Here is a 19,250-nt window from a genome sequence, read left to right on the forward strand (position 1 = left end):
TCTCTCTCTCTCTCTCTCTCTCTCTCTCTCTCTCTCTCTCTCTCTCTCTCTCTCTCTGTTGTTAGGAGAATATTCTAGCGTAGACTATATTCATAAAGTTCTCGATTACTTTTAATTAAAACGAATGACTAAATTTCAATTAACAAGAGTAGGCAGATAATTCTTTACACCAGTGTTTTATGAATAGGTCTGTGTTTATTCTGCAATGCTAGGTCACCATACGAAAAGTTTTCGAAGACACAAAACTACAAGCACCATAAAAAATAAGAATAACCACAATAAAACGACTGAGCATAAGATAGGCCTACAGTATAATCCAAACACCATAAGCTGCGTAAAAGACACACGACATTATAGGTCTACGTCCATTTTTATGATCCTGTTATTTCGAAAGCAGATAACGTCCTTAAGAAAGTTCTCAGCAAATTATATCCAATACTACTCGTACAGTCTATTATACTATAAACTTTAAGTTAACCGTAGTCATATACAGGTTTTGTAGAGTACAGTCACTGCTTGTCATCCCTCCGAATGTGTAAACGAGTGCAATGAAATCGACTTTATGACTTAAAATGTAGTAAAATTTCCTAAAATCAATATGAAATATCAGTCTGCGTAGCTCTGAGAAAGTCTTTGTGTTTAAGTTTAGAATGGTGAACACGCTTGACAATATCAGACGGTAATTATCACTGTCCAGTGATTCAAGTGCACCGATTCGAACGCAGACATTCCCTGTGTCTCCTCCGTATTCAGGTGAACCTCCTTTACGAAACACAACACTCCTGACTTCGTTTATATTTTCCTTTTTTTTTTACCACCTTTATTGAGATGCGTATTACGATTTTATTTCAGGGGATAAAATAACGTTTCCTTTTGATAACCTGCAGAACGTATTTTAGTTCGGTACAACAACCATTGCAGTATTAATGAAAAAGATTAACCAACTTTTCGAAACTGTTGCCAACCAGTTAGCTCTAAGGGATGGTCATGACGTAAGCAGTGGGCGGGGCTTAACTGCAAAGAGCGCTGGACTTTGCTATATCTGATATTATTCCACATCTCATTAACTTCACTGAGAACAATACTTGTGTGGGAAAACAAATAGAAAACTTTCATTAAAATTGTGACAATATCTATTTCCAAGTTCACATTCCCCAGACTTTTAATCTGTTTCCCTGCTACTCCTTTTATTACTCTACTTTGACCCTGAACCTGAGTTTCTGTAATGCCTAAATATCTGGGTAAAGTTATTTTATCAGTTATATTTACAGTACTACCTGAATCAATGAGTACAGCACATGTCTTTCCATTTATTGGAATCTTTATTACAGACAGATCCTTTCTGCTTATTTCGTCCTCTTTCAGGGAAAATACTACTACTTTGCTGTGTAAGTGGGAAAATGCGGATGAACCTTCATTTCCCATTGTAGTTTTTTCTCTTTCATCTCCTTGAAGGGAATTACTTTCCTTTCTCTGTCAAGGGGTTAATTGTCACTGGTTGGATGATTTATTTATATTTGGGCGGCTGTTACTTATCTCTATAATCTCTCTATTGGCTTCCTTATTATTGAACCAACAGTATTTAGTTAAATGCCTGATATTTTTGCAAACTGCACAGATCCTAGGCTTTCTGCATTCCTTAGTGGAATGATTTGTACACTCACAGTTTTCACAAGTCATTTTTGGTTTAGCTCCTTGAGCTGAATGATTCTCTGGTTTTGAATTGTGTGTTTGAATATTGACCATTATGATATCTTTTGGGTGGACTGTGGAATGGTCCATTGATTCTGTCTTCCTTTCTGATTTGGATTCCACTAGTTCCTAGTGCTTTGTGCATATTTCCTTTGAAAGGAAGTTAGTCTATTCCCTACTTGTCTGGAATTATCATTACACTTGCTATTTCTTATATATGACCCATTGGTTTTTCTGCCTTTCCTTACATTTTGTGTTTCTGTTACCCCCCCCCCCACTGATTCCTTAGAAAAATCTATTTCTTTCCTCTGGGTTTCTTGTCTCGGTGCTATTAAAGCTGGCTTTATCACTTTTAGGATCAGTTTTAACTTTCTTGAACGCTTTCTTTTCTTTTTCTCCAAGTGCTTTATACATCGTTCCAAATGACAAGCAATTTAACACACATCTCAAACTGACTAAATCATTTTCTTCATCACCAAAAGCCTCCTTATCTCCTATGGTGATGTTTGTTTTTCTTAAGTCTTTTATCACTTTGTGTGTTGATTCTTCGATATCGGTGTGAAGATTTGCTATTGGTTCTCCATCATAATGTTGGTTAAGGAATTTATTAATAGTATATAAGGCATCACTTTAACTCACTGGTTCCCAGAGTGGTAAACAGGTTTTTTAAGTTCATTTAAATTCAAAGTATGTGGTTATGTTGCTGAATCTAACTGAATGCACAGTTCTGTGTGCATCACCCCCTTCTGAACTGACTAAAGCAAGGCTTCGTTAACTTTTGCTGTGCTCTTTCATCAGTTATTTTACCTGTAGAAATCCGACTGTCTGCATCCGCTTACCACTGGTTCACAGAATATGATTCTAGCCTATTTTTGTCAGGGTTTGAACTTTCAACTCTTCCACAGAATCGTAAGCCCTTTGTTGGCCGACTCGGTTGAGCTTCAGACTGTCACTCGATAGGCCGGAGTTCAGTTCCCGCGGCCGGCTGATGAAGAGTTAGAGGAATTTATTTCTGGTGATAGAAATTCATTTCTCGCTATAATGTGGTTCGGATTCCACAATAAGCTGTAGGTCCCGTTGCTAAGTAACCAGTTGGTTCTTAGCCACGTAAAAATAAGTCTAATCCTTCGGGCCAGCCCTAGGAGAGCTGTTAATCAGCTCAGTGGTCTGGTAAAATTAAGGTATACTTAACTTTTCTCTCTCTCTCTCTCTCTCTCTCTCTCTCTCTCTCTCTCTCTCTCTCTCACACACACACACACACACACACACACACACACACACACACAAGATACTGACAGCAATCTCCTTTTGCTCTCCGTAACTTTCAGAAAACTTCAAGTCATAGACAAACCAGCGTGACATTGTCCTCATTAAATCTTTCATAATAATTGAATAAAATAAATTTTGCCAACAATATTTTACATTACAAACGTAGGATTGTAATTATTAAATGTGTATATTATATACTGAAGTCACTGAGACAAGTTTTAATGCGTTGTGTAAAAGAGACTCAGTAATGACTGAATAATACAATGCAGGAAATTATCTCCTCCTCCTCCTCCTCCTCCTCCTCCAAAAAGGAATATATATATACATTGTATATTTGTATATGTATACATTATATATATATATATATATATAATTACCTGTCACTGTATCCGGAATATCCAGCTGAGTCGTCTCTAAACAATCGCAGACATTCACTCAGAGTTCTCTAGAAATGAATCTAAGCCTTTGGCGTAATATAACTGGACCACGCAAGTGATCTTGTGCCACTGGACCCACATTCATCCCTGAAGCGCCACTGAAATCCAGCGAACTCTTCCTTGGGCACGGACAGCGCTTTCTTGAAAACTTGAGGCGGTTTCACTTTCAAGTTTTTCATTCAAAGCCCCCCCCCCTAGGGGGGCTGGTGCCGTCATTGCGCACTGTAGGCATCACTTAAGGTTCTTTGCAGCGAGCCCTCGTCCCCCACTGCGACTCCTTTCGTTCCTTTTGCTGTACCTCCTTTCGTATTCTCTCTCTTCCATCTTACTTTCCACCCTCTCCTAACAATTGAGTCATAGTGCAACTGCTTTGAGGTTTTCCTCCTGTTACACCTTTCTAGCCTCCTTTTCTCTCTGTTTCCGTTTCAGTGCTGATTGGCCTCATAGCTCCCAGTGCGTGGACCTTTGACCTAAATTCTGTATTCCGTGCGATTCTTTTTCATTCAAAGTATCTTAGAGACAGATTAACAGACAACTGAAAGACAACTTCAGTGTTATAATTGAACTTTGGCACATTACTAATAATTAATCTTCGCCCTTTTTATTGAGAACCTAAGTCGTATTTAAAAATGTTTCCCAGTGGCTGGCCGTAACGGCGAGTCAGATTCGTGAAGTGACTCTCACAGCATTCATTCTACCCGTTGTTTTTCTTTATTCCTTTCTGCCACCCGTTCTTTTTCCTTATTCCTTTCTCCCTCATACTCACACAAACAGACGAGGTCCAACAGCTCGATTCCCTGTGGGGACCTAGCACTTCATTCGTGTTTAATTCCATTGTGCCTGTGTTGACTCAAACTTTGAATTATGTCCTTAGTAGTTAGTTGATTGCATTGTAGTCATGGTGGAGGTAGAAATAGGCTGACCCCTTCATTATAAATTTCTTCTTAATAATGGAGAGGTTGAGCCATCTAGAACCATCTCTCCAAGGAAAAGTATACATTATATATATATATATATATATATATATATATATATATATATATATATATATATATATATATATATATATATATATATATATATATATATATATATATATATATATATATATATTACTACAAATACTGTTCGACCTCTCTGCTTTAATTTAGTAGAAGTATAACCAAAAAAAGAAGGAAAAGCAACGAAAGGGAAGCACCAAAAATCTTCCTCTGTGTACAATAGTGGGGAAGGGAAGCCGAGAGTTGGTTGTTGTGCTCCAAAACCGCCAACCGTCTTCAGAGGATTATAAGTTTAGTTTAGGGACCTATCCAACAGGGAATGTTTTACTAGGGCCACCTTTAGGTAGGGTATCCCTTAAGCTCCCTTTTCCCTGAAAACTTCATACTGGCGAAGGGGGACAGTTGTTTACAAGCAACCACCCACACGTTCTACCCCAAGTCAGCAGTCCAGTGGTCACGAGCGGCGAGGGTACAAGTGATATCTCTCTCGCTCCCTTCTCCCCATGTCTTTCTAACTTTAGTGGAACCGACGAAGGTCGATTCAACAGACCCCGGGCGTCAGATGCAAGTGAGCATGAGTTATCTACTATAAGGTAAGTCTGAAGATGACAATTACTTGCCGTTCTCCCTTTAGATATATAAACTTAATTTCTGTTTCAAGTTCCTCTCTTATCAGTCACTGACTAAGGAATCCTAGTGAAACCCTATCCCATTTATGACGTCGATGATATGAAGTACAACTAGTGTTGCCTAGTGAGATTGCATAAAGTATCCTCCCTGGTGTTAACATAATATTCTCGATTTAAGATACACCCCCTTGCAGTGGAGAAAAGTTAAGTATACCTTAGTTTTACCAGACCACTGAGCTGATTAACAGCTCTCCTAGGGCTGGCCCGAAGGATTAGACTTATTTTACGTGGCTAAGAACCAACTGGTTACTTAGCAACGGCACCTACAGCTTATTGTGGAATCCGAACCACATTATAGCGAGAAATGAATTTCTATCACCAGAAATAAATTCCTCTAACTCTTCATCAGCCGGCCGTGGGAACTGAACTCCGGCCCATCGAGTGACAGTCTGAAGCTCAACCGACTCGGCCAACAAAGGGCTCCCCTTGCAGTGATTAAGGATAAGTGGGAGGGTCTGGAATCCAAGTATTATCTGGATGCATCTGTGTAAGAGTCGGGCACGCCTTGGAACCCGGTCATACCTTGTTTGGAGGAGCCATAATATTCTAGAGAACCGCTTATAAGAGCGTCACGAGAGCAACAGCTGTTGCGTCATACCCTAAAGTAGGGGAAACATTATTGTGTCCGAAAGGGGACGAAGTTTGGAGCTGTTATTGGCTCATGTATATTTTCTTACTTCATTCATTTTTCTTGTTGGACTAGGTGGTTGATCAGTTGGTTTATTTAATTCATTTGTTTCAGAATAAATCAAAATATTCAGTAACCTAGTTTCAACTGGCAACTGAATCTAATTAAGTTAAGTATCTGTCTTTTGGGTAACTTTTAGCCTTAATTGATGGGATTATGCAGTCTTAGGTAAACCAAGGCTGTATAAATCACGGTAATTAATAATTAAACTCATCCGCCGAATGACCCACGTATATATATATATATATATATATATATATATATATATATATATATATATATATATATATATATATATATATATATATATATATATATATATATATATATATATATATATATATATATATATATATATATATATATATATATATATATATATATATATATATATATAATGTATATATATAGTAGGGGCTCTTCTCCTTCTGAGAGAAGCAGAGAATACTGGGTTGATTCCTTAGTTTGTTTCAGGAAGGAAGAATGCTTTGGTAGATGAACTAGGCAGAAAGAATGTAATTTTCAGTAGAAACTTAATGTGCTCCGTATGGATGCTTTAGCTCTTTCCTTTTGCACTTGCAAGAAGGAACTTATCATATGTAAGAGAATATCATAACTCCAGGATGTCCGTTGTAGTTCTGTGGTGGATGTAGAAGGATTAAGTTCAGAATCTTCTTCCTCCAGCGGCATACCTCCTTAGAATTCTTTCTTTCAAGAAAAATCAGCTAAAATGCCACATGCCTTGAAGTTATCAAAACTTTCACATTCATCTGATGACCATGTGGACACTATCAACTGTCTTTCGTAAGCATGAGGTAGGTTAGTGTTTGGAGTCTATCCTCTACTTTAGTAGAGTCAGCCACTGAATTATTTCAAGGCAGTGGTCAGTTTATTGCTCCTGGGGTTGGTCATGGGGTGTTTCCTTCTCCCGTGCCTTTAAAGCCATTCAAGTATTTTTAGTTTCTTCATTACTTTAAATGCTGTCAGTCCCAGGTGTTAGAGGAGATAGTTCATTGTTTTCTTGCTTTTTACTTCGTGCTTAGCTAGACACTGCTTCCAACCTGGACCTCAGGAGTGAATTAGGTCTTCTTGGAATTCAGGCACTTGAAATATTTTATCAGTTTTGTTGTGGAACCTTGATGTAGTTTAAAAACACTTTTGGTAGCCCTAATACCTGCAAAAGGGCAAGGGAATTCAAAGCATTTTTTGCAGAATGTTGGCTTTTGCAGTGGAGACACTAGTCCTTTGTACTTGTCCTGGGTTTAGAGCTAAGAATAATTTAAAGGCATTTCCCTTTTAAAGGTTGTTAGTTGCTTGACCTCGACCTCATTTAGGGGTAATGAGATGGATACTGAACTTTTATGCTGTGTAATTACAATGGGTGTGTGCCCAACTAGACTAAAGCCTATTAGAGGTGATACTGATAATTTTTCGTTCACTATTTGGTCAGAGTAGCGCATGTGGAGCAAAATCCCTAATTATTACATTTACTGGAGCAGCTACTGCTGAGAAAATTTTTCTCTGGATAACTTAATTAATGTGGCCCTCTGGAGATACAGCTCCCTTTTCACTGTGCATTTGGAATTGTCATTTGTGCAGTATTAGGTACAGTCTTTTCCTGAGAGCAATCTTGTACTGTAGTATTTTTCTTTATTTTTGAAGTCCGGCCTTCAGTGTTTAGAAGCTTGAAGGTACATGAATTGCATGGGATTGTTCCTGTGTATAAATAGGTATTCTTCTAGTTTTGATGGCCATTTGCTGGGCTATTGGACCCAGGCGCAGGGATGTTATTGACACTGCTCTTGCAGAGGCGGCTACCTCCTTAAGGCTACTCTTACCTTGTCTTAATCCATAGAGCTTCATTCCCTGAGAGGGATCCATCTTTTGGCAACATTACTATCTAGGAAGGATCCCAGATCTAAGTTTACTATTTGGATCCTCGCCTACACTCAAAGTGTGACCCACCCAGCCTCTTCACACCTCGGCAGGTTGTCATGTGAGCTAGAGAATCATCTGGGTCAGCCAAGCAATCTTCTTTTTATTTTGAATGCCCACTGCACCAACCAGTGCAAAGCTATAGCCATCTTTAACAAGAGGTAAGTATCCAAATAAATTTTATTATGAAAATTTAAATTTTTTAGCATGTACTGTACTACCCTTCAAGCAACAATGGGTGAAACTGTGCCTGCAGGTTTACTTCAAATTTACATTCTGCATGAATGATATTTAACTTGATCTTATGCTTGGGAACTTAATTTGTAAACCAAGCACTTCTATCTTTAATGCGTGCAAACTTAATTTGTAAACCAAGCACTTCTATATTTAATGCTTGCGAACTTAATTTGTAAACCAAGCACTTCTGTCTTTAATGCTTGCGAACTTAATTTGTAAACCAAGCACTTCTATCTGTAATCAAATTATTTAGTCCACTGATTCATTGCCTTATCCCCTCATATAAGTCAAGTATGGTAGTATATACATGCTTTTAAAAAGCTGTAACCTTAGCAAATAATTTCTGGGATCTTATTAATAAAAAGGTGATAAAAACACAGAAGTATTATGTATTTGAAATTTACTTTCCACCTACAACATATTGTTTTCATCACCAAACTCAAAATACAAATCCAAGCAAGCTAGCAGTTAGTTGAATTGCTAAAGTTTTAAGGTAACTGCTAAGGTCAGAAGTAAAATATATGTTCTGTGTAAAAACAACAGGACAGGACACACTGGTGAACTTGTTCTTGTAGACTGGAAAGCCCTTGGGTGCAAATCTAAATGCAAATAAGTTTTTTGTAGATAATTATATTTACTGTAGTATGATCATTCCTGAAGTAAGCTCATTGCTTTCAGCTCACTACCCTACACCAAATATGTCCATTCCCTTTACTCACTTGAAAGACTACAGTACTAGTTTTTAATACAGGTATGCTCCAGAAATATACAATCAAGAGGATGCCTTAAAACTAAGTATATTACTATTTTTCTATGATTTTTTGTAGATTAACATGGTATTTGACAAATATTTGAAAGTGGTGAATGTGCAGCCATAATCTCGTGAAGTGATTTTTTAGGTAATTAGAGAAAGGATTTTGTAGAGCAGTTCAAGGTATAAAAGTTATTTTAACAGACCTTTGTGCATTGAGGTAAAGTGCTAGTTTAAATAAAGTGTTATTACGTTCAGATCGATTGAAGATTAAGAAGAAATAAACCTGAATAAGGCTAATGTATATGGAAGTATAAGTTCAAGCAAGTGAAAGACAAAAGTTCTGAGAGCCCAGTAAACTGCATAGCGTAAAGTCAAGACCTGTTCTTTTCAAGTAACCTAGGGTAGTAGTGCTAGTCTATTTCAAGAGAATGCTACTTGTAAACCAGTAAACCTAGATACAGAATTTTGACCAAACCAGGCTTAATTTTGTCCAACCCAGAAAATGATTTTACACATTACTTTATAAAATTTCGTTGTGGGTAAGCCAAAATAGTAAATACTTGCTTAAATGATTAATTTAGTGAAAAGGTTAAGAAAGAAACATTGAATGACAGTATTAGAGATTTAATGAAACTTCTGGCTTGATAATTATTTTATTTTTGAGCTATGCCTGTGATAAATCCATTCTTGGAAACCCAAATGTTTTCATTTCACACAAATGCAATTTAATCCAACAAGGTATTTAGGGTTTGTTACTATGTTAGAGGTATATTTGTCACTTTGCTGATTTTTTTTGTTCATCTGAATGATTTTACAAATCCTGTGCTCTAAAATGATTTGGTCTCAAAATCATCGGACCCACTTCGTTAATTATTTCGGCGACGCTTTTCAGATTGAACCCAAGCCCAAGCAAAATGATCAATTTTATTATACTTTAAAGGCAGAGGGCCAAAATTTACCAAAGAAATCTCCATTTTGTCTTCATCAACAATATTCCTTATAAATGCATTTGACCTGACTTTATTTTGCAGTAATTGAACAAACTTTGTGGCCCCAGATTTTGAGAGTTTATATACTGTGATACTGTTGAAAGATTTTCCTAAGTTTTGTATAAGCTTTACTGAATTTCGTACCTGGCTGTCAATCAAGCTGTATAAGTGCAAGTCCACAATGGTGTTTTTAAAAGCAAATGTATTACTACTGATTTTTGGTGAGCCATAATCTAATAAGGTAAACATAAGTTCAATAATGGCAATTTGTTCATATTTTGCTATATGATAGTATAGTGTAGACAGTGATTTAGGTGAGCTTACTTTTAACCGTAGTACTCTGCAGTACTTACTGGCATTGTTCAAATGAAGTATTTGGCACCCTTCGAAGCTTAAGTGACCAGAAAACCCCATAATACAGCACTTAGAAGATTCATGACATATAATCTTTAAGAGTACATCTGATTCATCCCTTTTATCAATAACCCGGAAATGATACTCCAAATGAAGTTCAACATTGATCTTTGATTCTGCTTTAGCTAATGCGTAGAGAAGATCCTCTACTCCAGAATTCACTGGATCATTATCAAGTTTAATTACAGCATATTTTGGTTGTTTATAACATATGAGACAAGAAGCTGCTTTAATGTTATGGTCACTAATGAACCACCACTCAGGAATTACGTCGCCTATAGTTTTAAGGAAAAACTCGTGATAGTTAGCCTTGCGAATAACCTCAAACCACCTTGGAGTAGCATTTGCTTCATCAATTGTACATTGAAATAATTTGATTAAATCGCTTACTTGAACTGCATCAAGGGAACCTTGTAAGATAGAGACCATATGAAGTAAAATTTCATAAAAATGCAGCATGTTGTTTTGTGGTGTACCCTTTTGAAATGTATCAAATAGACCCATAGTATTTGCTTCGCCCTTGCTTGCCTTCCAAACATCTGCTGCATATTTAGCAGCGAAATAGTATTGCTGTGTTGAGTGCAAGAATTGGTAGTTCCCTTCGCCAGTGCTGGTAAGAAATTCAGAGAGGCAGACTGAAGAAGGTATTTGTAATTCATCACACTTCGTTCTCAGCTTGTCTAATGTTGCCTTATTAATAATCAAAATATATTTTGCTGCTGCAAGCACAAAAGCATTTTGGCACAAATAATCAAACCAAGTTTTAACCTTCCTGGTCGCATCATCCTTAGTGACCATCTCTCTTGTCAGTTTTTCAGCAAGTGATGCTATCTGGGATTCTTCCAGGCTTTTATACAATTCAGGAAGGCTAGAGTCTTTAAATGGATCTCTCTCAGTGTTGCTCCAGAATTTCATTGCTACACCAAGTTTTAGGGGGTTTTGTAATTCAATTTGTAAATTTTTATTAAGGCCCCAAAAATAGGACATGAACCTTTTCACATCCACAGGATTCATGAAAGTTTGCGAAGACATTGTCATTGACTGAAAGATGTCTTTTGGGTTTACCCCATGTATTGTTACTTCATTGTATTCATGCTGTTGAAGATATTTTGTTACGCTAAAAATAAACTCTGGTCTTGATGCTAGTAAAAAGCTGTGTGAAGAAGAATGGTTTTTCTTGAGTAATGTGTGAATAAGATCAGTTGCTTCTCTTGTTGCCTCCTCAAGTCCATCTATTATCCATAATATTTTGAGAGTTTCTATCAACTCTAGAATCTTGTAGGGGTCGCAGCACTTCATGGTACGTGGTAATAAATCATCTTTAAGTAGTCGTATCACATCCCGTGTGCAGACTTCTCTACATTTGAAGAGCAGAAGAAGGTCATAATCTTGAAGTTCTTGGATATTTTCTTTATCAGTAGTCCATAGCCAGTCTAAGTATCTGTAATGATTTGATGCAGTTAATAGATCTGTATGTCTTTGCTAGTAAACAACTGAAACCTATATGAGAAATTATTTTATTATTGATAATGAATGCTTATACATAATGAATAAACAAGGGTCTATTACTTGACTAACAAACTTCTAGAAAAAAAATTCCATTTGTAAAAAAGTAAGAATACAGAGAAAAGATGGTGCAAACATGAGTAAAATCAGGTTGGCCTACAGAAAAAGGGACGTAACATGTAGATGAAAAAATATCAGGAAAAACAAGTTAAAATAAATTACAAAAGTAAGTTTGTTTACAAGTGCCCTCAAAAATGGCTGACAGAGGCTGAGGCATAGAAACATCCCATATACGGTCAAAACTACAGGAATGTTGAATGTCTCCTGGAGGTGACAGGTTACCGTATTTTGTGAGAAAATATGGGGATGTATGGAACAGTAAATAATAAGTTTGGAATGAATGTGGCTGACCCCTGTGTGCTGGGTAGGTTTGACAGAATCTTTACCATGGGCTAGTTTTATGGCTTTTGTTCTTATGTAATTGTTTTCATAGTTTAGATATACAGTAGTACAAGAGAAAAGGTGATGTACGGAGTGTAAAACAGTAATTTGAAAACAGTAAAACATTTTATTTTGCTCTTTGGTTTTACCATTTTCATTTACAGCATTGAAAAGTTGGAGAAAATGCTAAAGAGAAACAGTGAATAAGAATGCAACATATAATGATAAAAATCTCGTACAGGCAGTCCTGGGTTACGTCAGGCTCGGGTTACGTCGTTCCAGACTTATGACTCACCCGGACTTACGACGCTGTAAATGCTATTTATACCCATTATAATTATGGTGCTTCGGGTTACGGCAATTTTTGACTTACAGGTCGCCGCTGGGGACGGAACCCCTGCCATAAACTGGGGACTGCCGGTATATTGAAAAATTACGTTTGTTTACATTTTATTTTACTATATCAAGAATCAAGCCAAGCTAATAGAATTCCTACAACATGTTCTTCAAATGAGTTCTAATCATAGAGATACTGAATTGTCGAGTCTGGTGAAATACACCCAAAAAATAACAATGTCAGAAAAGTCAGTAGTTTTGTGTTCGAATCAATAGCTGACACCTGTCACTGACTGCTGAAGCTTATGTTGCATCATATAAGTAAGTGAGAATGGAGGATTTAAAGGTTTTGTATTCTGTTATTTTAAATTGCAAATATTTTGGTGGTGGTAAATATCTAATATATCAAATGTTCTTGCATTGTCCCTGTATGTTGAAATACAATAATTGTCAGTTTTAGCTTCCTGATAAAGGCAGTGTGTTGTATGAATGTCCTACAAGAGCCTGAAAAATTGAATGACAAAGTAACATGTTTATCTAGAAAACTATACTGTACAAAACAAATAAACATACATGCATAAAAAATCAATCTCTCTCATATCTCAGTGAGAGAGAGAGAGAGAGAGAGAGAGAGAGAGAGAGAGAGAGAGATTAGTGGTCAAAGGTTCTGTAAAACAAATTTATTTATTTTGTATTAAAAATTTCATAGATATTTTGCTGTGTTTACATTAATATTCTTTGAAAATTTGTAAATCACTTTTTATCATAATTTATTTAGTCATGAAAATGAAATGAAAATGCAGTAATTAGTGAATATTGCTCCATGAAAGAATTCGTGAATTGGTGAAAGTTCCCTAGTAAAATTGAAAGATATGTTCCACAAAAATCCGTGACAAAGTGAAGTGCGTAGAAGTGGCTGTCCACTGTAGTTGATAAGTATACATTCATTCCCCGCTGTGTTTTGGTGTGTTTGTTCTTTTTGGTTTTCTATAAAAGAAAACTATTGTGCCTGTTTTGTCTGTCCATCCACACTTTACTCTGTCCGCCCTCAGATCTTAAAAACTACTGGGGCTAGAGGACTGCAAATTGGAATGTTGATCATCCACCCTCCAATCATCAAACATACCAAATTGCAGCCCTCAAGCCTCAGTAGTTTATATTTTATTTATGGTTAAAGTTAGCCATAATTTTGCTTCTGGCAACAATATATGATAGGGCACCACCAGTCCATGGTTAAAGTTTCATGGGCTGCGGCTCATACAGCATTATACTAAGACCACCAAACGATAGATCTATTTTCGGTGGCCTGATTATACACTGTAGTGGCTGTACCGAAAACTTGATTGCTCTGAAGAATTTTCGGCACATTTTTTACTTGTTTGTATATGGATGATGACCCTTGTGTTTAATGCCAATGGATAAAAAACAAGAAATATGAAGTTGCAAAGAACATGGCCACCCTTGTGGGAGTTTCCTGTCACCTGCAACAACTGTATGTGCTGGAAGTACACCCATTGTGACACTGCTGAACCCTTCTAGTTGTTCTTTCCTCATCTTCCTTACCCCTTGCCTCGCCAAGTACTACACCAAACTGAAACTCAAGTCCAAACCTGACAATGATCTTTCACTGGAGGATGTAGCTTTCTCTGATGGGGTGCCTCAACAGCAGTAGTGTCGCCCTCAGAAGACTCTGGTTTGGATTTTGATACTTCAGGTACCCATAAGAAGATGTCATTGTTCAAGTACCTGAGGAAGGTCTGGGTATGTCTTGATATCCTGTGGAGCCCTTTGTTCACTGCCCTCTTGACCAACCTGGTAGAGGATAGGAAAGAGTTGACAGCCGATTGTCCCAGAAAGGCTAAGGATGATTCTTCAGCTGTTCATGCTTCTTTGGGCACTGCTAAGGAATGGGATCTTCTTGTAGTGGTGGTACTTGTGGTTGCTGACCCTTAGGTTCTTGATTTGGTGAAGTCTTTGGTGACTGTGCTTGGCATGGGGAAAGAGAAGTGCTACAGGTGCTCTCCTTCATCCTTTTCCTCTTCTTCCTCGTCACTGGACTTGTCTGTTTCTGTCCTGACCCTGAACTCCCACTCACTGTGGTAGCATAAGAAGAAGGGAAAGTCTAAGGCTTCACCAAACCAATCCAGGTGCACTCTCTACTGGTTTGGGCCTGCGGGGGACCCAGTCACCAGGTGACCAGGGTACTTTGAGCAGAACCCCTCTTAGCAGTTAGGTACGTTCCTTTAGATGTGCAGAGCCACAATCCACCTTATGTAGGGTCACGGGCCAGTCGGGAGGAATTAGCTAAGACCCTCACTCCCGAAAGGGTGTGAAGGGCCTTTTTTAAGGGGGGACCTGTCAAGAATAAACCTCCCTCCTTCCTGTAACTTTGATTTCATTATGTAATTTTGAAATAATCTGTTATTCCCGCCTATCAATTCGGGAAATTTAGCGGGCGTCGCGCAGACACCAAACCTATTTGAACCAGTCAACAGCCGTTAGCTAGGCCTCTGTACCCCCCCCCCAACATCGCACGATCCAGAAAACAATACAAACCCCCTTTCCCCCCCATCACGCGATGGGGAGACATGTAGGGATAGGGGAGGCCAAAAGGGCCATTTAGCACTAGGGAACAGGTAGCATTCTGATCTGTAGGCATATAATGATAAGTGTGTTTTTCCTATGCCCTCTTTGCTGGTCCTTTTGACATGCTTGCAGGTACGAGTGGGCCCGACGCCAGAAGCTCAAAGAAGCCATGCTTTTGAAAAGCAGAGAGAGACTGCTCCGACCTTCATCTGTAGCAGACGTGCTGCATTTTTCTCCAGATCCGCTGGTTGGACTGACTTCAATGGACATCTGGAATGGTTGTAGGCGCCAACAACAGTCATAAAAGGTTCGTACGTTGCAAGTAGTCAAGACCAGCCCTTCCCCCTTTTACTTAAACTCCCTAAAATTCCATTTCTTTAAACTTTAACCTCTTCCTCCACAAAGAAATCCTCCCTTTGTTAGAATCCTGCCTGTATCCCATGCCTTGCCATATAACGTACCCTGAATTCAAGTAAAGATCCCGTGATAACCATCAATTATCCCTCCACCAGTGCAATTTAAGGGCTATTTTGGTCAAGCTATATCAGTGTTAATTTTATCTTTGTGTGAGTGCAATCACGTGTTCATTGTTAAAGCCGACGCTGCTCCGATTCTCAGATTGTATGTGTGATTTCATTATAATCATCTTCTAGGCTACATTATGTTTTGTATTTAAGAACGTGTATTGGGTGCTATTTCATAGGGGAATTCCATCTCCTTCAGTGTACACCGTCATTCCTAACTGAGAACGTCTCTTTCAGGGATGCACACGCGGAACGATCGCTATCCATGCTTCAGTATCTCGTCTGCCACCAAAATCCTGATAATTCCTGGTCGCAGTCAGTAACGAATTCCGTTGTGGCCCAAATGTTCATATGAATTATTCTCCCATCCTGGAGTTCCATCATTTGCATTACCTGAGACTATTTCATGTAATCAGGGCAAGACTGAATGTTGTTATTATCATTGAACTGATTGTATTGCAGATTGGCCCCATTTTAATCCACTTGCTTGTTGCCAAATCATTGCAGCATTGTTCCCTGTGTCCTATTCTGAATCTGCCCCTTAGTGATTATGTTGTGTCGTGTTTCTGTAAATAAATCCCTGTAAATTTGTAAAGGAATTGTAAATTCCCATACAGCGACCTTCCCCATTCGATTGTAAATCCAGGAAAATCTAAGGTAAGTTTTCAAATAACTTGTCCTTTGCTCATAAACTGGGCTCTCTTGGTTTCGTGGCAGCATCATTAAAATTTTGTTTCAATTTTCTCACCAAGCCAAGTGCCAGTTTATGACAGTATATAAATTTAAAAGTTTTATATAAGAAGTGTCTAAAATACGAGTATAGATATATCATACATTTTGAAACTCCTTTTAAACTTATTTATTTATTCATTTTTTAGCTTCCTATTGAATTTTATTGTGGCGTCAATAACTTTGGTGTCTTGACGCCAGTTTTATTAGCCATAAATCAATCAGTCAAACGATACGAGGCAGATTCGACAAACCAGTCATACATCTTCAAGCCTACAGACTTTGATGTTAACCTTCAATAAAAATAACTAGAAATGATATTTAACTTACTCACAAAGGGTTGATTTGCCAGAACCAGCGTCTCCTATTAGGAAGGTGATAGGCCGCTGCGCGTCTCTCTCCTGTGACACCGTGAGTATGTCGGATAATTGCAAGGTTTTTCTTTTATAAGTCAATATTGGTGACACATAAAATTCCATGTCTAGATGGTTTTTGTCTTCCTTTTCTGATCGACCAAGTTTGGCTATTTGTGCTGCTGTAACACCCATGGCTTTTCGAAATTCTCTTTCCATTTCCATGATGGCGAAAGCGGCGTCTTGAGACTTACCGCACTTGGCCCCAGCTTCGTTCAGGATGAAGTGGCAGAGTTCGTTCACTTCATCCATTTTGGAAGTCAGTTCATCATCAGACATTTTCTTGAGCTTTTGGTCCTCATGGTCGAGCTGGTTTCGTTTTTCCTTGAGACGGTAGAGAGAGTGTTCGAGGCTTTTCTTCTGGGACTCGAGTTGGGGGTTGTGCCAAATGTCGTCGTCAGGTGGGGATAAACCGCAGGTGTACCGAACGAGATGATACAACAGAGTTATATCCATCTCCTCGGTTGGCATTTCGTTTTCTAGTTTCTCCTTCTCCTTCCTGTTCATGCGACTCGTTGACCCAGGGAATGTCTTCAAGTACTTTCCGACATACGTTTCGCCTCCTTGATAGAGCCACGTAAAGACCCTGTGCACTTCTGGAGCTGCAATGTCCTTTATGCAGCTGGAATATCGATCGAACCGGGTTTTGTAGTCGGTAATACCACTGCTGTCCAAACTCGTAGCCATCACTGTAGAGTTTCACTGCCTTAAGTTTCGGTCACAATTTGCCGAGGAAACGGAACTTGGAAAAGAGCTTCGTTGCACAGTGGCCATAGTGTTGAGGTAACTATCGGAACCTCTGATAAGTTACTCGTTACATTAGGCTTATCATCGCCTTATCTCCCAGTGTAATCTTATCTTTGAGAGCGATATGCAGTCAGAATCTCTCATACTGTTTTGGGTTTATTTAGGCACGTGTATTATTTGCAATATCAAACGCCATAAATGGACTTTTCGTAAGTTTATGCGTTTGTGTGTGTGAGAGAGAGAGAGAGAGAGAGAGAGAGAGAGAGAGAGAGATTATTTGCACCACCAAAGTAACCAAACACCATAAATGGACTTTTCGTGTGTGTGTGTGTGTGTGTGTCTGAGAGAGAGAGGGAGAGAGACGGGTGTTAGCAATTTAGCTGAATCTTGTAAAGTTTGGGAGTGCAATCGACACGTAGGTTACGCGTCCAGTTCAATACATACCGCGTAGTATTTGTTGTTGTTCGCGTGCGTCGCTTGCCTAACCGCACCAGCTTCGTGTCTGATAGGGATATATGCGACAAAGAGATGTAGTTCCAGCAGTATTTATATAATGAATGCGTTTATCATCTTCTTGACAGTGACATCAACGTTTGTAGATCGGAAGTGTAACAGGTAGTCTATCATTTTCTTTCATATATCATTATTACTGTTGTAAGTCACTCGACGTAAGTAGGTTTTTTATGTGATTTTTGGTACATATCGTGAATAAATGTGATTGCGTAGTACCTTCATACTTTTTATTTTTTTTGCAAGTAGGCCGACGGGAGTGCTACCACAATATCATTGGATAACTGTGTGGGAGAGAAATGAGGGCCAATGGGAAAGCATGTCCAAATATTGGAGGATCTTAGATCTAAGAATCGCGAAAAGCAGTCGAGAAAATAAAAATTTCTCTCGAACCGGTGGCATGGAGCGCTGTTGACTTTATTGTAGATCCCTGGAATTCTATCCTCGCCTCCTTGTTCGTAGATTCTTAAAAACTCCCTTCTTTCGAGAGAGAGAGAGAGAGAGAGAGAGAGAGAGTGGCCTTGAGCTATGTGATTCCTTCGGGGTAAACCTCGCTTCAGTCTTGTTAATAATAATAATAATAATAATAATAAACCGTTCACCTTTTCTCAAGTACTTGGCTTTATCACCTGCCGTTTCCGTGGTAACCCTCCCTGCCCATGAGAGGAAAAGATTAGGAGAAATACCTGTACTCTGTATCCTAACTAAGTAAACAAACACTTCACTGTTTGTGCGTCAGCTCTCATGAACGTCTTGACTCAATTGTCCCAAAATTTAGTCAACATGAAGCAGGTGTGAATGTCGCCGGGAATGAGGCAGATTTTCGTATGATAGGGGCCAACATCTACCTACTGTAATCTTACGTGAAACCGCAATTCAACCGGGCCACAAATGAGAGCATCTGAAAGGAAGCCATAACATTGGAACCAACAATTCTAATAAAAACTTACCAAAAAGGGCATTCCGTCGCTCCCCTTGAGCTTCCACAGGTATTTGCTCAGAGTAACAAAGCATTCAACTGTGACACCCCGCACTGTTGCCTTAACTTTTTAAATCGTCAGAGGTTTTTAAAGATTATCTAAATTAGGATTGATTCTTGGCTCACGTTTCACAAGCTTTTAAGCAATAAATGTACCAGCAAAAGGGGCAGTGTTCTATTCAAGGGTGAGATAGAATACTTTGGTTAATTTTCATTAAATACGCGGCGCAGTTATTTGACCCATAATATATATAATGTATATAAAAATATTGTATATATATGTGTATATACCATACATGCCGTATATGACATCGTTTAAGACGACTCCCATTTTTCTTGTAAAAAGGTAGGTTTAGAGGTATGTTCGCTGTACA

At 38.4% G+C, this 19,250-nt stretch overlaps 2 protein-coding genes across 4 annotated transcripts in view; one reads left to right on the forward strand and one right to left on the reverse strand.

Annotated features, from left to right (window-relative positions):
* LOC136853379 (glutamate receptor ionotropic, kainate 2-like) overlaps positions 1-19,250 on the forward strand; it is an 86,855-nt gene that overhangs the window by 26,506 nt on the left and 41,099 nt on the right. The gene's annotated exons all lie outside the window — the stretch shown is intronic.
* Positions 8,332-17,442, reverse strand: LOC136853378 (uncharacterized). Its single transcript, XM_067128817.1, has 2 exons — positions 16,558-17,442; positions 8,332-11,546 (listed from the first exon to the last, which is right to left on the reverse strand). Exons 1-2 carry the CDS (start codon positions 17,325-17,327, stop codon positions 9,569-9,571), a joined length of 2,748 nt encoding a protein of 915 aa, XP_066984918.1. The 5' UTR covers positions 17,328-17,442; the 3' UTR covers positions 8,332-9,568.

This window comes from Macrobrachium rosenbergii, chromosome 27 (genome assembly GCF_040412425.1).
Source record: "Macrobrachium rosenbergii isolate ZJJX-2024 chromosome 27, ASM4041242v1, whole genome shotgun sequence".
Lineage (NCBI taxonomy): Eukaryota > Metazoa > Arthropoda > Malacostraca > Decapoda > Palaemonidae > Macrobrachium > Macrobrachium rosenbergii.